The 24,031-nt window shown below is 42.8% G+C and overlaps 1 protein-coding gene across 3 annotated transcripts in view; it reads right to left on the minus strand.

Moving 5' to 3' along the window:
- Window positions 1-24,031, minus strand: part of Uggt2 (UDP-glucose glycoprotein glucosyltransferase 2) — a 126,960-nt gene continuing 102,929 nt past the window's right edge. For 2 of the 3 annotated variants that reach the window (XM_076545563.1, XM_076545564.1), the window contains 3 exons: window positions 16,041-16,157; window positions 13,096-13,219; window positions 4,673-4,872 (listed from right to left, as the gene is read on the minus strand). In XM_076545563.1, the coding sequence (XP_076401678.1) occupies window positions 4,850-4,872; window positions 13,096-13,219; window positions 16,041-16,157 (264 nt within the window). In that variant the 3' untranslated portion in view covers window positions 4,673-4,849. Of the gene's footprint in view, window positions 71-4,672; window positions 4,873-13,095; window positions 13,220-16,040; window positions 16,158-24,031 lie in introns of those variants that run through there. The other variant, XR_013042611.1, reaches the window with a different exon arrangement.

Below are 24,031 nucleotides of genomic sequence, written 5' to 3' on the forward strand. Positions count from 1 at the left end.
GGGTTCCATAGCACAGCTCAGGTAAGTTTCTAGCAACAGCAAAGCCTGCTTTTGATTTCAGTTATATATTCTGTATTGAAGGAAAAATGTATTTATATAAAACTTGTGCAGAAAGATTAGAAACTTTCCAAATCCCTAGTAGTAATCTTGATACCATGGCAGTATAGAAGCAGTCAGCCTTATTCTGAAGAAGTCGGTGGTGAAAGAGGCCAGGGCTGCCTGGCGGCCGGAAGCAGAGGGACATTGTCATTTTTTTCCTCAGGGCAGAGCTCTGGCTTTCCTTTAGCAGACACAAGCTCCTGTTACTACTGTTTGGGGCTTCATAGTCTGGTGAAAGTATACAATTACCTTCCAGCCTACAGTTTATATCCCAGTGACTCCAGAACCCATACCTTTTCCTTTTCCCCCTATTTTTGAGCAAATCTTTCAATGGGAGATGGGTACACGACATCCAGAATCAACACGCACTTACTGCTTTTGTCCAGTTCCTGCCATGGCCCTAAAGAAACAAAAACCAAGGTCACAGGGAGTTTGGTGACTTTGCTCTACTGGAAAGCCCTCTCCCTACTGGAGTTTAGTTTCTCACTTCTCTTCAGTTTCTCAGTTTTCTGTAATCATTCTTTTAAGAAAAAATCCTGCTTCTTCTCCCTTGAGAGTCTGCATCATTCATCTCAAGCCACTATCCCAGATTGATCTTTGATGACTGAGACTTAATATAAATGCTCTGTCAGTAGCTTAGACTTATTACTATCTCTTACACCTTAAGTTAACCTATATTTCTTGTCTACACTCTACCACATGGTGGTACCTTTTTTCAGCATGGCATGTTCATTTCCTGCTCCCTCTGCGTCAGGCTGGTGACTCCCAGTGACTCTGCCTCCTCCTTCCCCCAGGCTCTCTTTTTTACTGTCTGAAAGTCCTGCTTAACTTCCTCCTGCCTAGCTATTGGCCATTAGCTCTTTATTAATCCAATGAGAATACATAGTCGCAGTGTAAAAAAAGATTGTTTCACAGCAATCTTACAAATTCAAACACTTAAAAAATTCAGTCTTTAAAAACAAAAAACCCCAAGTCTTTTAAAGTCAAAAGTCTCTGAAGTGTGGGACACTCCTATAAAGTAAAAAGTAAGTTAAATACTTTGTTTCAAGAGGGAAGAACCAGGGCTCAATCAGATCAAAGTAAACCAAATCCCAACAGTATAACTCACTCAATGTCCAATATTTGGGATTTACCCTCCCTCAATCTCAGGGTCACTTCTCTGGATCTGCAGCACACAGCTTGTCCTCTAGGCTCAGGCTGGTCCCACTGCACAGCTGCTGCTGCTGCTGCTGCTGGTTGTCCCATGGGACTGGCATCTCCAAAATCCTGCACTTTCACCAGGAGTGTCTCCTGGGCCCACTTCATGGGCCTCAACTTCTCAGCATGACCTCTTCAATCCAGAGACTTCAACTGCTATTGAGGCTGCACCTTTATGAGTGGCTTCGCCTGGCTCTCAGTGCCAAGCCTTAGCTGTTCTTCATGACCCCTTTATGCCTTCAAAGCCAGTACCAACTGGGAGTCTTACACATTATCAAGTTTGACTGCCAGCACTTGGTACAGCCTAGGCCACCTCTAGGATACAGCTTGTGTACTGACTCTCAGGAAACACTTCACCTCATTGATTCTGGTCTCTTCTTGACCACAGCTGGCTCTTCATCCCCAGCTGACCAGCATCCATTGTTCCAGTAAAACAAAGGTCCTACTTTAGTGGTCCTGGTCTCTTGTTCATCATAGCTAATTCTTCAGCTCCACCTGACCAAACACCACAGATTCTTCACACAAATTCCCCAGTAGAGACTTTGCTTCACCTGAAACATCATAAACCAGGCTTCTGACCCTTTGTACTGCTCTCAAGATTCTTATCATCCATGGTCCTATAGAATAGCCCACTGAGCTCTCAACACCTATTGGCTTTTCTAGATCAGAGTTCCAAAGCCCTTCCCTAATCCTCCCTAAGACAATATGATCAGGTCTATTACAGCATTAACTTACTCCTGGTACCAATTTCTGTCCTTGTTAGGGTTATCATTGCTGTGCTGAAACACCAGGGCCAAAGCAGCTCGGGGAGGAAAGGGTTTATTTGGCTTACACTTTCACATTACTGTTCATTGATGGAAGTCGGGATAGGAACTCAATCAGGGTAGGAATCTGGAGGCAGGAGCTGATGCAGAGCAATGGAAGGGTGCTGATTTGTTCCAGGATATTTGATCACACTGTGAACCCTGAGATTGCATTATTTAATGGAAAAAAATCTGTTTCTATTTGTAGCATGGTTCAGTCCTATCCCTTTTAAAAGATTAAGTAAAACCAACAATAGATCGAGAGGTGGGGCAAGCAATCAGTTGACAAAAAAAAAAAAAAAAAAAAATCCTAAAACCATAGTAGGAGGAAGTCAGGAAGACAGAACCACATAGGAAGTACTAGGGAGGGACTTAGAGTTTGGCATTCCTTTTGGTTTGGGAAAGCAAAAGACGTTCTCTGTGGGAAGGCAAAAAAAAAAAAAAAAAAAAAAAAGGAAGCAGCTGTGAGCTTTCCTTGACTCTGAGCTAGTAGGTTTTCACCCCAGCATCCCAAGCTTTATTGGTAAAATTGGATGATAGAGACTTAGTTAGGAACTACACTTGGCGGCAGAAGCGGTGGCCCTGGGATGCAGAAGTCCTGCTGGGCGTTGACCTGAGCAGTGAGGCAGTTATGCAGAGCCACGGTCATTAGCTGAGACAACAGTAGATTCAGGTGCAGCCACTATGCTGCGGTAAAACAACCCTGCTGGCTGGCTTGCTCCTCACTGCTAGTTCAGCCTAGCGATGGCCCCACCCACAATGGGCTGGGTCCTCCCTCATCAATTACTAATTAAGAAAATTACCTACAGGCTTGCCTGCAGCCCCCTCTTATGGTAGCATTTTCTTAATTGAGGTTCCCTCCTCTCAGATGACTTTAGATTTTTGTCAAGTTGACATAAAACTATGCAGCATAGGGCATTTTATTAAAGAATGTCCTTGCAAAGAAATACTTAATTCAAAAATTTGGATTTTCTAGTATATATACTCATCTAGAAATGAGACATGTAAATTTAGTCTTTCAAATGACAAGGTGATAGATGAGAACTATCAAATCTGATATTTTAAGGTAGAAATTAATTACAACTTAAATGTCTTCATAAAAACAGTGAGCAAAGAGGGAGAGGAAGGTATTCCCTTAATTGGCATGAGTGGCCTGCCAGGGGAAGGGTACTGTTGAGTACTGGATCTTAAATATACCCTAAAGGTCCACATTCTGGAATGTTTGGTTACTAGCCTTCGTAAGAGACCAAACCCAGTGGGGAAGTGAGGTCACTGCAGTACGCCTTTGTGGGTGCGGAGACCCCAAACCCCATTCTCTCTTCTCCTGCTTCCCAGCAGCCATGGGGTGCTCCTATGATGTACCGTGCTCTTGTGAGCCCACAGCAATGTGGGCAAGTGACCATGGACCTGAGTGAAAGCAAACCTTTCTTCCCTAAGTTGTTTATCTTGGGTATTTTGTCACAGCAACAGGAAGCTGGTGAACATGAGTATTTTCCACATCTTGTAGGATATACTGTCAGATACAGTGGATTATCTAACTTTGAAGAGCTAAAGGGAATTAAGGCACAGCTGGCTTCTGTCTCAGTATGGAACTTGTATATAAACCTGTCTCACACGAACATCCCATCTCTAGAGGTAGAGGGTTCTTCATTACACAGGAGGTTTTCAAGATGACCTGTGATTCCATCTGATAGACTCCTGAAGGGGTGCCTGGAACACTAGGTAACCACTAGCTCTACTAAATGTTTCTCATGAAGAATCAGGAGTGCTTTTTAAGCAGTCATGAATTGCCATGGTTACAGCAGACCTATCAGAGGTGTCCAACCTTTTCATACTGCAACATGAGGCTGCATCTACAGAGGTGCTCAGCCTCGCTGATAACTATGCCTGGGATGGATGCAGCCCACAGCGCACATGCAGCCAAGGGGCCACAGGCTGGACATCCTGATGACACTTTGGTGGATGAGATGAAATGACACTGAAGTACGTGTGTTCTAGTCCCAAGATGCGGTAGGAATGGAATATTTGAATAGTTAAAAAATATTTACTATTCCTACTTATCTACTTAAACACAGAAGGAAAATCTTTTACTTAGTTTCTATAGGACTATGTGATTTATATCCTTTATTTAGTTTCTATAAAAGTATCCAGTCTTTTTAAAAATGCATAACATGTATGGATATGCATATCATTTTATAAAATAGAAACATTCAGAACAATGTAAACACAGCACAAGATTAAAAACCTATGATTTAAGATAAATAAATGATTACAGTGCACTGTGACTTCCATTTTCAAATGACAGTTAAAGTATAAAATTGGCTTGTTTTTAAAAACTGAGAGAAAGCCATGAGTCCTTTTCCTTAAAAAGCATGAATTTCTGTAATTTGACATGCATTCTGTGAGTAAGGAACTACGGGTATACTTAAAGCTGGAATACTAAAAGATGTGGATGGTTTGATAAACACCAGCAAGGACCTTCAAGGACTTTCACAGACCTTCCAGGACATTTGACAACATCAAACTAACTGGAAAAAATAACAACAATATCTTAAGCAACCAGAAAAAGGGAATAATCTCTCAACCACATAAATTAAGTTTATTTTAGAACTTTACAAGTATTTTAAATAAAGTTTATAAAAAGTGAATATGTCAATAATTTGAATGAAATGGCCTACTAGTTTCAGCAGTTCCACAAATTCTCAGCAGGTGGCAGGTTTTCATCGTGGTTTATCTTCTGGAAACCAGTGCTAGAGTTCATCATGTACAGAAACTGCAGGGAAAGGAAAGTTTGTTTAGTTTTTGAAATCTCAAAATATACAATTAGCCTAAAATGTCATTAAGGAATGAGATATATAAAAAGTCCAAGTTTTGACAGAGACTTGCTTATTAATTTACTGTGTGTGTGTGTGTGTGTGTTGTCATTCAGTGTGGGCCTAGCTCTTTGTACATTTTGGTATCCATTCTAATGCAAAATAAATGAGTGTCTTTTTAACCACCTATAGAATGGGAATGTACACAAGTCTATGAGAATAAGAAACACATACATAAACACAAAATTGGCATTTTGTGAAATAAACATTAATATAATATATAAACAGATATGGCATAGGATTAAAACCTCATGTGGTTTAAGATAAATGATACCAGACATCAGTCTTTAAGAGTACAGACATGCAGCCTGGTCTGTCTGAAGACACTCACATATCTGCCCTGCACCATAAAAGACACACAGAGAGAACTTCCAAGTTAACAAAATCAGAAACGAAAAGGAGAACATAACAACAGACATGGAGGAAATCAGGCAATCATCAGGTCATACTTTAAAAACCTGCACTCCACCAAATTGGAAAATCTAAAAGAAATGGATAATTTTCTTGATAGATACCACTTACCAAAGTTAAATCAAGATTAGATAAATAGACCTATAAACCCCAAGGAAATAGAAGTAGGCATTAAAAGTCTCCCAACCAAAAAAAAGCCCAAGTCCAGATGATTTTAGCACAGAATTCTACCAGACTTTCAAAGAATAAATAATGCCAACACTTCTCAAATTATTCCACAAAATAGAAACAGAAGGAACATTGCCCAATTCATTTTATGAGGCCACAGTTTCTCTGATACCCAAACCACACAAAGATTCAACAAAGAGAATTACAGACCAATTTCCTTTATGAACATAGGTGTAAAAACAAAATACCTGCAAACTGAATCTAAGAACTCATCAAAAAGATCATTCACCATGATCAAGTAGGCTTTATCCCCTAGATGCATGGGTGGTTCAACATATAAAAAAACTGTCAATGTAATCCACCATATAAACAAAGAAAAAAAACCCACATAATCATCTTGTTAGATGCTGGAAAAGCCTTTAACAAATTTCAACACCCAATCATAAAAGTATTAGAGAAGAAGCTTCTGTATGGCAAATGACATGGTCAATAAGACAAAATGGCAGCCTACAGAATGGGAAAAGGTCTTCACCAACCCCACATCTGACAGAGGGCTGATCTCCAAAAATATATAAAGAACCCAAGAAACTAGACATCAAAATAACAAATGATCCAATTTAAAAATTCGGTACCTATCTAAACAGAATTCTCAGCAGAAGAACTAGGGGGAGAGACAGAGAGGAAGAGCAATGAAAGACATTATTTAGTTAGGGGGAGCCATTGTGGAGTTAGGGAGAAACTTGGTGCTAGGGAAATTCCCAGGAATCCACAAGGATGACCCCAGCTAAGACTCCTAACAATAGTGGACAGGTACCTGAACTGACCTTCCCCTGCAATCAGATTGGTGACTACCCTAACTGTCTATGATCATAGTCTTCATCCAGTAACTGATGGAAGCAGATGCAGAGATCCACAGCTAGGCACTGACCTGAGCACCTGGAGTCCAGTTGAAGAGAGGGAGGAGGGATTGTATGAGTGGGACAGGGGTCAAGATCATGATGGGGAAATGTACAGAGACAGCTGATGTCAGCAAGTGGGAGCTCATGGACTCTGAACCGACAGCTGTAGAGCCTGCATGGGACCAAACAGGTCCCCTGAATGAGGGTGTCAGTTATGTGGCTTGGTCTGTTTGAGGGGACCTTGGCAGTGGGACCAGGATTTATCCCTGGTGCATGAGCTGGCTTTTTGGAGCCCATTACCTATGGTGGGACACCTTCCTCAGCCTCAATACTGGGGGGAGGGGCTGGCTCCCGCTTCAACTGGATGTGCTAGACTTTGTTGACTTCCCGCAGGAGGCCTTACCCTCTCTGAGGAGTGGTTGGAGGGGTGGGGGTGGGAGAGTGGGAGGGGTGGGGGTGGGGGAGTAGGAGGAGGGGAGGCAGGGGGAACTGTGATTGGTATGTAAATGAATAAAAAATTTAAAAGAAAAAAAGTATTAGATTAGCCATACAAGGCACATAAACATAATAAAGGCAATTTACAGCAAATCTATAGCTAACATCAAATTAAATGGATAAAAACTCAAGTCAATTACACTAAAATCAGGAACAAAACAAGGCTGCCCACTCTCTCCATATCTATTCAATATACTTACTACTTGACGTTCTAGCCAGAGCAATAAGACAAGTGAAGGAGATCATGGGGATAAAATTGGAAAGGAAGAAACCAATGTATTGCTATTTGCAGATGATATGATAGTGCCTCCAAAAATAATACCAGGGAACTCAACTTATAAACAACTTCAGCAAAATGGCTGGATACAAGAGCAACTAAAAAAAAAAAAAAAAAAAATCGGGCTGGAGAGATGGCTCAGAGGTTAAGAGCACTGCTTGTTCTTCCAAAGGTCCTGAGTTCAATTCCCAGCAACCACATGGTGGCTCACAACCATCTGTAGTGAGATCTGGTGCCCTCTTCTGGCCTGCAGGGGTGTGTGCAGACAGAACACTGTATACATAATAAATAAATAAATCTTTTAAAAAAAAAAAAAATCTTGGGGTAATTCTAACCAAGCAGGTGAAAGCTTGCATAAGAACCTCAAGTCTATGAAGAAAGAAATTGAAGAAGATACCAGAAAATGGAAAGATCTCCCAGGCTCATGGATCAGTAGGATTAACATAGTAAAAAGGCCAACCTACCAAAAGCAATCTACAGATTCAAAATCATCCCAATCAAAATTCCAACACAATCTTCACAGACCTTGAAAGGACAATACTCAATATGAAAAAACAAAAATCCCAGGATAGCTAAAACAATCTTATACAATAGAAGAACTTTTGGAGGTATCACCATCCCTGATTTCAAGCTGTATTACAGAGCTACAGTAATAAAAACCACATGGTATTGGCATAAAAACAGACACATTGGTCAACAGAATCAAATAAAAATCTGGATATAAATCCACACACCTATAGACATCTGATTTTTGATAAAGAAGCCAGAAATACACAATAGAAAAAAGAAAGCATCTTCAACAAATGATACTGGTCTAGCTGGATGTCAGCATGTAAAAGAATGCAAATAGATCTATATCTATCACCCTGCACAAAACTCAAGTCCAAGTGAATCAAAGACCTCAACATTAACCCAGATACACTGAACCTGATAGAAGAGAAAGTGGGAAATAATCTTCATCACATTGGCACAGGAGACAACTTCCTGAATAGAACACCAACAGAGCAGGCCCTAAGAATGACAATTATGGGACCTCATCAAACTGAAAAGCTTCTGTAAGGCAAAGGACACCATCAACAGGACAAAATGGCAGTCTATGGAATGGAAAGTATTTTCACCAACTCCACATCCAATAGAGTACTAGCATCCAAAATATACAATGAACTCAAGAAACCAGATAACAAACCAAAATTAAAAACCGGGGTACAGATTTAAAAAGAGAATTTTCAACAGAGGAAACTTAAATGACCAAGAAACACTTAAAGAAATAAAGGTTCAATATCTTTAGCCATCAGAGAAATGAAAATCAAAACGACTCTTAAATTTTCTTTCACCTGTCAGAATGGCTAAGATCAATAACACAAGTGATAGCTCATGCTGGCAAGGAGGTGGAATAAGAACACTCCTCCATTGCTGGTGGGAATGCAAACTTGTATAGCCACTATGGAAATCAAGACGGCGGTTCCTTAGAAAACTGGGAATCCATCTACCTCAAAACCTGGCTAGGCCGGGCGGTGGTGGCGCACGCCTTTAATCCCAGCACTCGGGAGGCAGAGGGAGGCGGATCTCTGGGAGTTCGAGGCCAGCCGGGGCTACCAAGTGAGCTCCAGGAAAGGCATAAAGCTATGCAGAGAAACCCTGTCTTGAAAAACCAAAAAAAAAAAAAAAAAAAAAAAAACCCGCCCCCCCCCCAAAAAAAACCTGGCTAGACTCCTGGGTGTATACCCAAAGGATAGTCCATCATACTACAAGGACACTTGCTCAACTATATTCATAGCAGGTTTATTCATAATAGCCAGAAACTGGAAATAACCTAGAATATTCAAAAGAATGAATAAAGAAAATGTGGTACATTTTCACAACACAGTATTACTCAGCTATTAAAAAAAAAAATGACATCGCTCATAGCCCAGGCTGGCTGACGACAGCCTCAGTCCTGCCTGAATCCTCACAGCCCAGGTGGATGGAAGACACCCATAGGCCAACTGTAGATGCCATTATGATGAGCAAATACATGGTGGAGAAATGGGGGAGGAAGTGAAGCGGACCTTTTCATGTGCTGTGGAAAGAGGCGGAACTGAAGCGAAGGCAGTGAGTGGAAACAGGCTGATACAGGTGGCCTGTACTGCTACCCAGGACCATAGTGACATCCAGGCCCCAAGCTGCAGCTAAGGGTCATCCATGTATGGGTCCATGGCCCTACTGCAACCAGGGTCTGTGCTGATGTTCATTGCTCTGGCTACCACCAATGGCCATGGTGGATGCCTGAGGTCTGGACCTGGGTTGCCACCCATGGCCATATTGGTGTCCAAGGGCCATGTTGCCACTGAGGCCACGCTGATCTGAGTGGCCTGTGCTGCCACCTTGGGGCCATGGTGATATCTGCTGCCCAAGAGCTACAGCTGAGGGCCATGTCTTGGTCTGTGGTCCCACTGCAGCCAGGGTCTGTGTTAATCTCTGTAGCTGTTACCATCGAAGGGCATGTGGATGCCCGTGGTCTTGGCAGCCACACAGGGCTATGTTGGTGTCCGAGGGCCATGCTGCCACTGGGGCTATGGTGACATCTGGGCCTAGGTTTCTGCCAAGGACCATGTCAAGGTCCATAGTCCTCCTGTAGCCAGGGTCTGTCTGTGTTGAAGTCTGTGGCCTGTGTTGCCACCAAAAGGCCACATGGCTGCCACCTATGGCCATGTTGGTGTCTGGGGACTGTGCTGTTGCTGGGACATGCTGATCTGAGTAGCCTGAGCTGCCACCTAGGGCCAAGGTATCATCCAGGCCTGAGCTGCTGCATAGAGCCATATTGGGGTCTGTGGTCCTGCTGCAGTTAGGGTCTGTGTTGGTCTCCATGGTTCAAGTTACCACAGGGGGCCATGGGAACCAGGTGTGCTGGAATCTGAGGGCTGTGCTGAGCCAGCACTGCCCTTGGCTGGTCCTGGGAGAGCTGGCCACCGCAGCAGGAGAGCTGGCCTTGCTCCTTGCTGGCCACCGCAGCAGGAGAGCTGGCCTTGCTCCTTGCTGGCCACCGCAGCAGGAGAACTAGCCCTGAACTTTGGAGAGATGGCCCTATCACTCACCACAGGCATGGGAAAGCTCACCCAATTGCATGGGTGTAGAGCTGGCTCCCCCCTCACCTGGGACAAGCAGTCTCAGTTGCCCAGACTGACAAATCAGTTACCACCCAGACCTATATCCAGAGCTTTGAGTTGGCCCACCCCAACATCTAACGCCATCTAAGATTTCTGGAGTGTGTGAAGGGACTGGTCCTATGGAACCTAAGCACAGGGTCTCCATGACTCGGGCAACAGCAGGACATCTGAGAGGAGTTGTGGTGAGAGTCCATACTGATGGTGTGCCAGGGCCAGAGGCCTTGAACCAGAGTAACAACTCATAGCGATGAACATTTGCAAGTAAGGCTGAGTGGACAAAAGGGTGTACTGTGTGACACACTGCAGCTCCCAATGCCATGAAGACAAATGACGAGGTGATGGAGAGGCAGACAAGATGGAAGAGCGAAGTGGGTTCTTTTTTTGTTGTTTTTAATTAATATTTTAAAAATTTTCTTTTGGGGAGAAGCTATGGGAGTGAGGCACAGATATGGAGGGACTGGGAAATGAACAGGATTGGGGTGCAAGTGAAATTCCTAAAGAATCAATAAAAAATGTTAAAAAATGACATCATGAAATCTGCAGGCAAATGGGTGGAACTAAACAATCATCCTGAGTGAGGTAACCCAGATCCAGAAAGACAAACATGGTGTGTACTCACTTGTAAGTGGATATTAGCTGTTAAGTAAAGGACACCCGTGCTACAATCCACAGATCAGAGAGGCTAAGTGATAAGGAGGGTTCAAGGGGGTGTGCATCAATCTCCTTGGGAAGGGGAAATAGATTAGATTTTGTGGGTAACTAGGGGTGGGCAGGGAAAGGAACAGGAGGGATCAGGGGGGGAGGGAGGGATGGAAGGAGAGAGTACTGGAATACAGGGGACAATGTGGAAACCCAGTGCAGTGGGAACTTCCTGAAATCAGGATGACCCTAGTGAGGACCCCTAGTAGTGGAGGACATGGAGCCTGAACAGGCCATTTTCTGTCATCAGGTTAGGTTTCCAGTGGTGGGACTGGGACATCAACCAAACTACAAAACATTTGATGACCTGTCCTGTCTTCAAGATGTGCTGGGCAATGATAGCACAGAACTTATGGGAGTGGCCAACCAACGACTGGTCTAACTTGAGGCCCATGCAACAAGATAGAGCCCATGTCTGATACTGCCTAAATGGCCAGGAACCAGAAGCTGGACAGCCCACAGACCTAGGGTAGAACTAAACATGACTGGCAAAAATAAAACAAAAAGTCAATGAAATGATTCCTAATGATATTCTGCTATACTCATAAATTGTTGCCTAGCCCAATAATGACCAGAGAGGCTTCCTCTGGCAGCTGATGGGAATAGATGCAGAGACCTACTGCCAATCATTAGGCAGAGTTCAGAGAAGGCCATGGAAGGAGAAGAAGGATTGTAGGAGCCAGAGGAGTCAAGGACACTGGAAGAACACAGTCCACAGGATCAACTAAGCAGGGCTCCTGGGGGCTCACAGAGACTGAAGCAGCAATTACAGAGCTTGCATGGGTCAGAGCTAGGCCCTCTGCACAGATGTTATGTTTGTTTACGTTGGAGTTTTTGTGGGACTCCTAACAGTGGGAGTGGGGTCTGCCTCTATTTTGCCTAGAGGGACCCATTTCCTCCTACTGCGTTCCTTGTCCAGCCTTGATATGAGGGTTTGTGCCTAGTCTTTTTGTAACTTGTTAGGCCATGTTTGGTTGATATCCTTGGGAGGCCTGCTCAGTTTTGAAGGGAAATGGAGGAGGAGTGGATCTGGAGAAAGGGGAGGTAGGGGGCAAGAACTGAGAAGAGTGGTAAAGAGGGAAGGTTGTATTTGGGATGTATTGTATAAGAGAAGACTAAATAAAAATAATAAAAAAGTATTATAAACAACTATACAGCAAACATTGGGTATCTTGGATAAATTCCTAGGAAGACAAACATATTTGCTGAATGATTATGTTCAGTGAAGAAATGTCAAGATAATGGCAACTTTTAAAATATGAGAAATGAAAAAAATCAAATCAGAAACATTCAACTCATCACTAAAGATACTAGGACCAGGAACAAGGGAAGCCTGTTATGAACGGCAAGTCTCGAGGTAGGAGATGATGTTCTTTGGGAGCTTTTAGGGGCTTGCTTGGGATTTCTCATTTGGGAAATTCAGTACAATCTTAGAGATCAAAATTCCTCCATTTTTAACCTCTGTGTTTTAGTAAACACATGTTTCCTAAAATCATCTTATACTACTCATTTATATAAAGATTGGAATTAAAGCTATATTCTCTGTCTTAAATGTGCTTAAATGTTTAAGAGAAAGCTCCCAATAGATACAGTTAATACACATTTTAATAAAAAATTTGTGAACTTAGCTTAAATAAGATGAAATTCTCTAAATTTTTTTCAAAATGTAAAATTTTTATTAGATTTATTATTTCATTTTTATGTATATTTTTCCTGCATATATAGGTATGTACACCATGCTTGGTGTTTATGAAGTTCAGTGAAGGCATCAGATCCCCTGAACTGGAGTTACAGATGGTTGTGAACCACCATGTGGGTGCTGTGAATTGGACTGAGTTCTCTGCAAGAGCAGCCAGAACACTTACTTGCTGGGCCATCTCACTAGCCCCCAAAATGAAATTCTTAATCATATCATATATACTTTCCTAATGAAATAGTAACAGTTGTTTCATGACTTCACTAAGAGTCTTTAACTTATCCTGATCTTATTAACACAACACACAGCTCACATGTAGGGCGATCACTTACTTGCATTTTTCTTATTTTCAAGATGATCTAATAATTTTCGTATTTCTGTATCATATTCGACCCATTCTGGGACAATCCTTGCTGCAGCTTCTAGTTTGGGTTCTTTTGTTTTGGGATTATTGCACTGAAAGTTCAAACAAAATTTGTTAGTAAAACAGAACAAAATGACCACATTTCAGGAGAAATAAAAGAAATACTTGAGACCCTTAGTATGTTTCCAGGGCTGACGTAATATGATGCAAATTATGAAAAGCACAGCCCCACTGTTCACTGAGTGACTAGACATTAGCAAGACTGGAGGACACTGGAGCTGACCTGCCCACTCCTTTACAGTCAACAGCCTGTGAAACCCAGGACTTGAATACAAATTTAATTACTGGTCAGAAGTTTGAGAAGTGAGCACACCAGGAAGCTTTCTGGTGAAAGAACAAAGACTCGCCCTTCTCTGGCATGCATCACATCACTGCATCCTCTTCTGCTAACAGACCTGCACAGAACAAAAGGTCTAAAATTGTCTACAGAGTATAAAAATGTGCAGAACATGCTCAGTATGTGGACTGGGGCAGTAGCTTCTCTGGCAGTAATCTACTCTTGCCTCAGGAAGACTGGGCCGCTCTGCTTTACTCTGCAATCACCTACATCACCTATACTGCACTGTGAGTCTTGTCTGAATCCTTTCAGTAGGGACTGCAATGCCTGGGAGACAAGGTAACTCTGGACTCAGATGTCAGGGACACAATCATGTGCTTCAAGTATTACAACTTGAATACAGAGGAGAACAGGAACTAGAAACTGGCGAGACAGGCGGGAAGCCCAAAGCAGCAGTTCGGAGAATGCCCTTGCTGGAGGCCAGGGATGCCAGACAGAGTTCTGGCTCCGTGTTATCTCTCACCCTTGCCTGGGAGCCCTAAGTGAGGATGTGACAGAAACTGAGAGGAGGCAGGGGACACCTTGTGGTTGGGCCAGCCTGCATACCAGGACCCGGCCCCTCTCCATGACCCATTCAAGTTTTCCAAGGTCCCTCCTCTACAGAGGAGCTTTACTCTCTGTTCAGCTCCTGTGGTAGTCTGAATGAAAACGGCCCCGTAGGTTCATATATTCCAATGCTTGGTTCCTAGTCTGGAACCATTTGGGAAAGCTTAGGTATGGCCTTGTTGGAGGAGGTGTGTCACTGGGGGTGTGCATTCAAGTTTCAGAAGCCCACGTCATTTCCAGTTAGCTCCCTCTGCCTCGTGCCTGTGCACTGAAATGAGCTCTCAGCTACTGCTTCAATGCCATGCTTGGCTGACTGCATCCACACTCCCTTCCATGAAGATCACGGACTCTAACCTTCCAGAATCGTAAGCCATCAGTAAGTATTTTCCCCAGTAAATTACTGTGGTAGTTTGAATGTAACTGGCCCCCATAATCCTGAAAGAGTGGCAGTATTAGGAGGTGTGGCCTTGTTGGAAGATGTGTCACAGTGGGGGTGGGCTTCAAGATCTCTTTTACTCAAGCTTCACTCAATGTGGCACAGTCCACTTCCTGTTGCCTGCAAGAAGTAGGGCTCTCAGCTACTTCTCCAGCACCATTTCTGCCTGCACACTGCCTTGTCCCACTTGATGATAGTGAACTGAACCTCTGAACTGTAAGTGAGCTACCCCAATTAAATATTTTCCTTTATACGAGTTGCTATGGTTATGGTCTCCCTTCACAGCAATAGAAACCCTAAGACAGTTACCTTGGTCATGATATCTTATCACAGCAACTGAAAATAAATAAGACAGAAGTTGGTATGTGGGAGTAGGTTATTCCTCTGACAGGCCTAACCTATACACTTTTTGGAGGAAGTGTTAACACACTTTGGGACTTTGGACTAGAAAAGTGGTTGAACACCGTGAGTGTGACTTACTGGGCTATCTTGGGGGGATCTTGGAAGACAGTAGTGCTGATGGTACCTGGGCTGTGTGGGACCAGCTTAAGAGCTTTCAGAAAGAAACAGTATTAGCAACTGGGCTAGAGACCACTGTGATATTTTGACAAAAAATGTAGATTATTTCTGCCCTGTCTTAACCACTTAACCACCTCTCTCGCCCCATGTTGATTAATTTTTAAGTGTTTGAGGGAAAGCTCAAATTCATGCCACCCTCCTTTCTCTGTGTGCAGCTTCTGCCAGGAGAAAGGCCATGCATCTAAAACTGAAGACCTCGTACACATGGACATAGACACATCACCAACTTCTACCATGAAGGAGGACTTCAGAATTTAGGCTTGTTCCCACACTCCTGTTTACCTTCCTCTGTACTAGACTATTTAGTAGAGGGGTAGCAGAAACATTTTTCTTCTTCCTTCAGTTTTGATGGATTTGGTCTTCTGGCTTGGCAGCTGTGGTCTTTCAGAGTTTGAAATACATTGTTCTAAGCCTTCATGGTTTTTAAAGTATTTGCTGAGAAATTTTCTTTTATTCTGATGGGTCTGCCTTTATATTTTGCAGCTTTCCATGTACTTCATTCTGAATATTTAGGGTTTTTAACTATAATATACTATGGAGAAGTTCTCCTTTGGTCTTGTCTATTTGGTGTTCTAAATGCCTCCTGAACTGGACAGACATCTCTATCTCTAGTTTACTAATTGATTGAAAACGTTTTCTTTGTCATTAGCACATAGTTCTCGCCTTCTGTGCTCTTTGCATAGTGTCCCTAGGTCTCATATGTTCCATTTGCACTCTCTGTTGAACTTCACCATGGGTTATCTTTATTTCTTTCTTTCCTTACAAATCAGCAAAGCTGAGGGGAGTCTTGGGGACCTCTGCACACAGCTTTTTACTTAATTCCTAAGAGACCAAACAAAAGAACAAGTGCAGGAATAATATGTGTGTGCCATTTCATTTGTAAAACAACATATTTAAATTTGAACATTTTTCTATATGCTTATATACATGAATAAATGAAAATACAGACACTCACCAGATCAATTGTTTTGGCTCTTTGTTTAGATTCATCATCACACCAGGTTTCACACCACAGCCAGTCTTGAGGAAGAGACTTAATGGCAACTTGATAAATCATATTGTTGGGAAGATCCTATCGAAAAAAATTAATATGCAAGAGACTGAGTCAAGTTGTCATTTAGACTTGAAATATATCATAAAAATTCAACAAATTTGAAATATCTCCGTATGTTAAGCTTGGCTTGCTTAATTGCAGCAGAATAATCCTTTTGTACATTGTGAAGATTTGTTGCTGTGATTGGTTTAATAAGGAAGATAACTGGCCAATAGCTGAACAGGATAGAGTTAATCAGGAGAGCCAAACTGAGAATGATAGGAAGAAGAAGGGTGGAGCCATTTGGTCAGAGAAACTGCTCTTGCCTCAACTGCTGACAGTATACTGTCCAAACTGAACCAGCAGGATTAAAAAAAAAAAAAAGCAACTGCCAAACTTTGACAAAACAAGGTAGGTCAGTCCTTCAAAATTCTCTGCTTCTCAGAAATGTCTGTCAGATATACTCGGCCTGCAGGTTGCCCCAACATTATAGAAGAACTTTGGGTGACTGACCAGGCAGCCAAATGTCCCTGTCATTAGGTAACATTTCACCCTTCTGGGTCTTTGATGGAGTCAAAGACTAAATAATTAAACTTAGAGTTTTCCTTAGTTATGATAAGAAGTAAATTAGGTACCAAACTTCAAACTCACAAAGTTAAGATAGATAATAGAGTATTTTCTCTATTTTTTTTCAAAATACAAGTGGACTAGATGTTGTTTTCTCCCCCTCCTCTTTTTAATTAAGACAGTTTTTATTCATTGCACACACCAACCACAGAAGATCCCCTCCTTTATCCCTCTCCTCCTACCCCACTAGCCTTCCTCCCAGCCCACCTCCCATGCCCTCCTCCACAAGGCAAGGCCTCCCATGGGGAGTCAGCAAAGCCCAGCACATTCAGCTGAGGCAGGTCCAAGCTCTTTCCCCTGCATTAAGGTTGTGCAAGGTGTCCCACCATAGGCAATGGGCTCCAAAAAGCCAGCTCATGCACCAGGGATGGATCCTATTCTCACTGCCAGGGGCCTCTCAAACAGATCAAGCTACACAACTGTCTCACCCAATGCAGAGGACCCAGTCCAGTCCCATGTAGGCTCCACACTGTCAGTACAAAGTTCATGAGTTCCGACTAGTTTGGTTTGGTTGTATCTGTAAGTTTCCCCATCATGGTCTTGATGCCCCTTGCTCATAGACTCCCTCTTCTCTCTCTCTGACTGGACTTCCAGAGCTTGGCCTGGTGCTTGGCTGTGGATCTCTGCATCTGTTTCTATCAGTTACTGGATGAAGGCTCTATGATGACAGGGCATTCACCAATCTGATCACTGGGGTAAGCCAGCTCAGGTACCCCTCTACCACTGTTAGTAGTCTAAGCTGGGGTCATCCCTATGGGTTCCTGGGAACTTCTCTTGCACTAGGTTTCTCCCTATCCCCATGATGTCTCCCTTTATCAAGATATCTCCATCATTGCTCTCCCACTCTGCCCCTGTTCTAGCCCCATCATCCTACTCCTTCATTCTCCCATCCCCCCACCCCTACCCTCTTTTCCCGCCCCTTCACCCCTAGTTTACTCAGGAGATCTCATCTATTTCCCCTCCCCTGGGCTATCCATGCGTCCCTCCTAAGGTCCTCCTTGTTACCTAGCTTCTCTAGAGATGTGGGTTGTAGTATGGTTATCCTTTGCTTTACTTCTAGAATCTAGAATGTACTGATGAGTACATACCATGTTTGTCTTTCTGAGTCTGGGTTACCTCACTCAGGAAGATACTTTCTAGTTCCATCCATTTGCCTGTAAATTTCATGATGTCATTTTTTTTTTTTTTAAACTGCTGAGGAATGTGCCACATTTTCTTTATCCATTCTTTGGTTGAGGGGCATCTAGGTTGTTTCCAGGTCCTGGCTATTACTAACAATGCTGCTATGAACATAGTTGAGCAAGTTTCCTTGTGGTATGATTGAGCATACTTTGGGTATATGCCTAAGAGTGGTTTCATTGGGTCTTGAGGTAGGTTGATCCCCAATTTTCTGAGAAACCACCATACTAATTTCCAAAGTGGCTGTACAAGTTTGCACTTCCACTAGCAGTGGAGGATTGTCCCCCTTGCTCCACATCCTCTCCAATATAAGCTGTCATCAGTGTTTTTGATCTTAGCGATTCTGACAGGTGTAAGATGGCATCTCAGAATCATTTTGATTTGCATTTCTCTGGTGACTAAGGATGTTGAACAATTCCTTAAATGTCTTTCAGCCATTTGAGATTCTTCTGTTGAGAATTCTGTTTAGCTCTGTAGCCCACTTTTTAATTGGATTGTTTGGTATTTTGATGTCTAGTTGAGCTGTTTATGTATTTTGGAAATCAGCCCTCTGTCAGATGTGGGGTTGGTGAAGATCTTTTCCCATTCTGTAGGCTGTCATTTTGTCTTACTGACCATGTCGTTTGCCTTACAGAAGCTTCTCAGTTTCAAGAGGTTCCATTTATTGATTTTTGCTCTCAGTGTCTGTGCTACTGGTGTTATATTTAAGAAGTGGTCTCCTGTGCCAATGTATTCAAGGATACTTCCTAATTTTTCTATCAGGTTCAGTGTAACTGGATTTATGTTGAGGTCTTTGATCCACTTGGACTTAAGTTTTGTGCATGGTAACAGATACGGATCTATTTATTATCTTCTACATGTTGACATCCAGTTATGTCAGCACCATTTGTTGAAGATGCTTTCTTTTTTTCATTGTATGGTCTTGGGTTTTTTTTTTTTTTTTTTTTTTTTTGTCAAAAATCAGGTATTCACAGGTGTGCTGATTAATGTCAGGGTCTTCAATTTGATTCCATTGGTCCACATGTCAGTTTTTATGCCAGTACCAAGCTGTTTTTATTACTATAGCTCTATAGTAGAGCTTGAGGTCCGGGATGGTGATGTCTCCAGAGGTTGCTTTATTGTACAGGATTGTTTTGGCTATCCTGGGTTTTTTGTTTTTCCATAAGAAGTTGAATATTATTCTTTCGAGGTCTGTGAAGAATTCTGTTGGGATTTTGATGGGGAGTACATTGAATCTGTACACTGCTTTTAGTAAGACTGCCATTTTTATTATGTTGATTCTACCTATCCATGAGCATGGGAGATCTTTCCATTTTTTAATATCTTCAATTTCTTTCTTCAAAGACCAGCTTGCTTCTTAAGTCCATTTGACTGGAAAGTCTTTTCCCAGCCTTATACTCTGAGGTAGTATCTGTTTTGAGGTGTGTTTCTTGTATGCAGCAGAAGGATGGATCCTGTTTTCATACCCATTCTGTTAGCCTGTTGTTTGAATCTTAGATGGTTTTATAATAAAAAAAAAATCCCAGTACAGATATTAGGATAAAAGCTGAAAGATCAGAGAAGCCACAGCCACCATCTATTACCTCACCAACTCCACGAATCCTCTGACTGAAATCCTGAGTCTTCCCCTGAAAGGTTCTCAGCTGAACTGCCTTAGTTCCTGTTTCCTCATGCTTTTGTATCTTTCTCTGCCCTGCCATCACTTCCTGGGATTAAAGGCATGTGTTCTTCCCAGTACTGGGATTAAAGGTGAGCGCCACCACTGCTTGGCTCTGTTTCCAGTGTGGCCTTGAACTCACAGAGATCCAGACAGATCTCTGCCTCCCAAGTGATAAGATTAAGGGTGTGTGCAACCACTGTCTAGCCTCTATGTCTAATTTTAGTGGCTGGCTCTGTTCTCTGATCCTCATGCAAGTTTATTAGTGTATATAATATATCACCACATTATCCTGTATCTTTTTATAGGCGAATTGAGTCTCTTGATATTAAGGGATATCAATGACCAAGGATTGTTGATTCCTGTTATCTTTTGGTGGTAGTGTATGTGTATTTCCCTTCTTTGGGATTTGCTGCTGTGGAGTTATCTAACTTCCTTAGTTTGGAGTTTTCCTTCTAATGCTTTCTGTAGGGCTGGATTTGTAGATAGGTATTGTTTACATCTGGTTTTGTCTTGGAATATCTTATGCACTTGTCTATAGTGATCGAAAGTTTTGCTGGGTATAGTAGTCTGAGCTGGCATCCATGGTCTCTTAGTGTCTGCATTATGTCTGTCTAGGGCCTTCTGGCTCCATTGAGAAGTTGAGTGTTATTCTGATGTGTCTGCCTTCATAAGTGACTTGGCCTTTTTCCTTTGCTGCTCTTAATATTCTTTTTTTTTTTGGTTTTTTGAGACAGGGTTTCTCTGTGTAGCTTTGTGCCTTTCCTGGAACTCGCTTTGACCAGGCTGGCCTCGAACTCACAGACATCTGCCTGGCTCTGCCTCCTGAGTGCTGGGATTAAAGGCGTGCGTCACTACCGCCCAGCAATATTCTATCTTTATTCTGTATGTTTAGTTGTTTATTATGTGGCGAGGGGACTTTTTGGGGGTCTAGTCTATTTGGTGTTCTATAAGCTGCTTGTATCTTCATAGATATTTCCTTAAGTTAGGAAAATTTTCTATTTGTTGAATATATTTTCTGTGCTTTTGAGTTGGTATTCTTCTCTTTCTTCTATCCCTATTATTCTTAGGTTTGGGCTTTTCATGGTGTCCCAGATTTCTTGGACTTTTTATGTTATGACTTTTTTGATTTTAGTGTTATCTTTGACTGACAAATCTATTTCCTCTATTGTATCCTTCATGCCAGAGATCCTCTCTTCCATCTCTTGTATTCCATTGGTTATGCTTGCATCTGTAGTTCCCATTCGTTTACTCAGATTTTCTATTTCCAGCATTCCCTCTGCTTTTGTCTTCTTCTTTGTTTCTATTTCAATTTTCAGGTTTTGATCTGTTTCCTTCACCTGTTTAATTGCCTTTTCTTGGTTTTCTTGGCTTTAAGAGATTTATTGATTTCTTCCAATTTTTTGTTTGTCTTTTCTTCAATTTCTTTAAGGGAATTTTTCATTTCATCTTTAAAGGCCTCTATCATCTTCATAAAGTTATTTTTAAAGTCATTTTCTTCTGTTCTACAATGTGATGTTCAGGTTTTGCTGTTGTAGAACCACTAGGTTCTAGTGGTGCCATCTTGCTCTTTATGTTCTTCTTTGTATTTCTGCACTGATGTCTACCCATCTCTTCCTCCAGTAGATGCAAGAGGTGTCTATGTCTGAGGGAGTTGCTCTTGGTCCACTTGGTGCTGGCTGTGTCTGTGTCTCGGGGGGCTATTCTTGTTTCAATAGGAACTCTTGGTCCAATTAGAGCTGGTGGATTCTGTGTCTCAGGGAGATGGTGAGGTCAAAGGGGGCTGGGTGGGTTTGGGGCAAAAAGTAGGTCTTGTATATTGCAGGGTCTGGTCAGATGGGGGGTACTGGTAGGGATGACTGCCCACAGGACAGGATGGCTGCTGGCCTGTACCTGGGACAGTGATAGGTGCGGATAGGGGGCATGGGTTTTGCCCCTAGGGCCTGGGTTCTAGAGACAGGATTCTTGGGCTGGGAGAGGAGACACTCACCTCTTGGTACAATCAGAGCTGGCAGATTCTGTGTCTGGACTGGATATTGTAACTGTAATTCTTACACAATAACTGTTTTTGTTATATATAGTTTTACTATGTTAAAGTTATAATCTTTTTTAAGTAGACAAAAAGGGGGAAATGTTATGGAATAATCCTTTTGTACACCATGAAAATGTGTCTTTACCAAGGTACCTTCTGATTGGTTTAATTCAAGAGCTGACTGGCCAGTAGCTAGGCAGGAGGTATAGGCAGGACAGCAAGACATAGAGGATGCTGGGAAGAAGAGTGTAGTCGGGAGAGTTGAGAGCAGATGCAGAGAGAAGCAAGATTAATGTGCCACGTTAAAGGAAGGTACCACCTCATGGCAGAGGGTAATACGAAATATGGGTTAATTTAAAATGTAAGAGTCAGCTGGTGACAAGCCTAAGCTGTCAACTGAGCATTTATAATTAATAAAAAGACTCAGTCTGATTATTTGGGAGTGGCTGCTGGGACACAGAGAAACTCTGCCTAAAGTTAGTAAGTAGAAAAGCTATAGTATTTATATACAATGGAGTCATAAAGAAAAAATGAAATCTTGTCATTTGCAGCAAAAGTGAAGTGGAGAATATCATATTAAATGAAATAAGCCAGATAGAGAAAGACTAATTCTCAGGCTTTTTCTCATATGCATGAACTAAAGAACATACTAATCTGAAAGTTAATGAGTGGTTACTGGAGACTGGGAAGGGTGCCAAGGGATGGGAAAATGTGACGTGAAAAGGACAGTTGGATTGAATCAGTGCATGATGCATGACTTTTTGGTAATATCACAATGATCACATTAATATGTAAAATTAATATGTTAATAAAAAGTGCTAGTTTAAACAAAACAAAAATTATAATAATAGATTGTGACACCAATTTTGTTAGTATTCTCCCTTTCTCTGACTTTTCTCATGCCCGACTGACTACGTCATCTGGCAAAAACTAATGCTTGTTTACAGTCCACAGCCAGCAGGGGAGTGAATCTTCAGTGCACTGGCTTTTTTCTATTTATTAAGAAAACTTTTTTATTCATTTTACATACCAATTAGAGATCTCCCTCTTTCCTCCTCCCACCCCTTCAGCCTCCCCCTCCCAACCTACCCCCCATCCCCTCCCACAAAAAGGTAAGGCCTCCCATGGGGAGGTACATTTAGTAGAGGCAAGTCCAAGTCCCTCCCCCTGCCTCAAGGCTGAATGAGGTGTCCCATCACAGGTGGTAGGCTCCCAAAAGCCCGCTCATGCACCAGGGATGGATTCTGATCCTATGCCAGGGGCCCCCAAGCCGATCAGGCTACACAACTGTCTTGCTATGCAGAGGGCCAGTCCAGTCCCATGCAGGCTCCACAGCTGTGGATCTCAAGTTCCTTCGATCCTGTGCAGTGGCTCTTGAAGAAGTCCACACTGTAGGGTAGAAAAGGGGCTAGCTAAAGAAACCCATCCTGACCTAGAGCCCAGAACCAGTGAAAGAAACTGGACCCAAGACTAGAGAGAGAAACACCTTATCCCTAAACCCAGAACCAAAGAAACATGCCCTGACTCTGAAACCAGTGCCAAAGAAATACACTTTGTCCCTAGAATCAGAGCCAGTGAAAGAAATATGCCCTGGCTTTAGAATTAGAGCCAAAAAGCTGAGAAAGGTCAGTGAAAGAAATACAGTTTGGCCCTGAAATCGGGGCCATCTCTGCCCCTGACCAACAAAACTAACCAATCCCTGAGCAGGAAAAACTAAACAATCCCAGGACAGAAAATCTTCTCCCTGGAGGAACTCCGCCCCTAAGAAACCCTATATAACCCTCCTGCCTGCTCAGTTGTCGGCTGTTCTTTCCCACCCTGGTAGGGGCAGCCAGTCTCCAGGACTCCTCCTTCCCAAATAAATCTCTTCCTCCAAAGAGTCTTGGGTGTGAAGATCTTCATTCAATGGCTCAGAGAAGAAACCTGCTAAGACATCCCTTAGGGGACTGAGTAGAAAAAAACCTTGCAGAGAGATGTTGGGGGGGGGGCAGAGCAAGGTGGAGCTGAACAGAAGAACCTTGCGGGTCCCTTAGGGGACAGAGCAAGGTGGAGCAGAAAGAGTAACAACTTTTCTCCAGAGCTGGAGGAGATTGCTACATTTCTGCAGGGTGAAGCAAAAGAAGCAACATCTTGGGCTGGAGAAGCAGCGGAGCTCTGCTGGGAAGCCCCCTTCAGTGGGGGCTGGGCAAAGCTCAGTTGCAGCGGCTCCAGGAGAGGAGCAGGCCAGCAATATCCTGCAGGGAGACCATCCCCACCGCACCCCAACTCCAGGTGTGGCCTGACTCCCCCAGCAGTCAGGGTACCTTTCCCCCAGAGTTGCAACACTCGCTTACACGCACAGCCCAGGGAATGAGGTTATCTTACCAAATGAGGTGGTACCATGAGGTGCAGCAGAGCATCAGCTCTGTCTGCTTCAGA

The sequence above is a fragment of the Peromyscus maniculatus genome, chromosome 9 (assembly GCF_049852395.1).
Source record: "Peromyscus maniculatus bairdii isolate BWxNUB_F1_BW_parent chromosome 9, HU_Pman_BW_mat_3.1, whole genome shotgun sequence".
Lineage (NCBI taxonomy): Eukaryota > Metazoa > Chordata > Mammalia > Rodentia > Cricetidae > Peromyscus > Peromyscus maniculatus.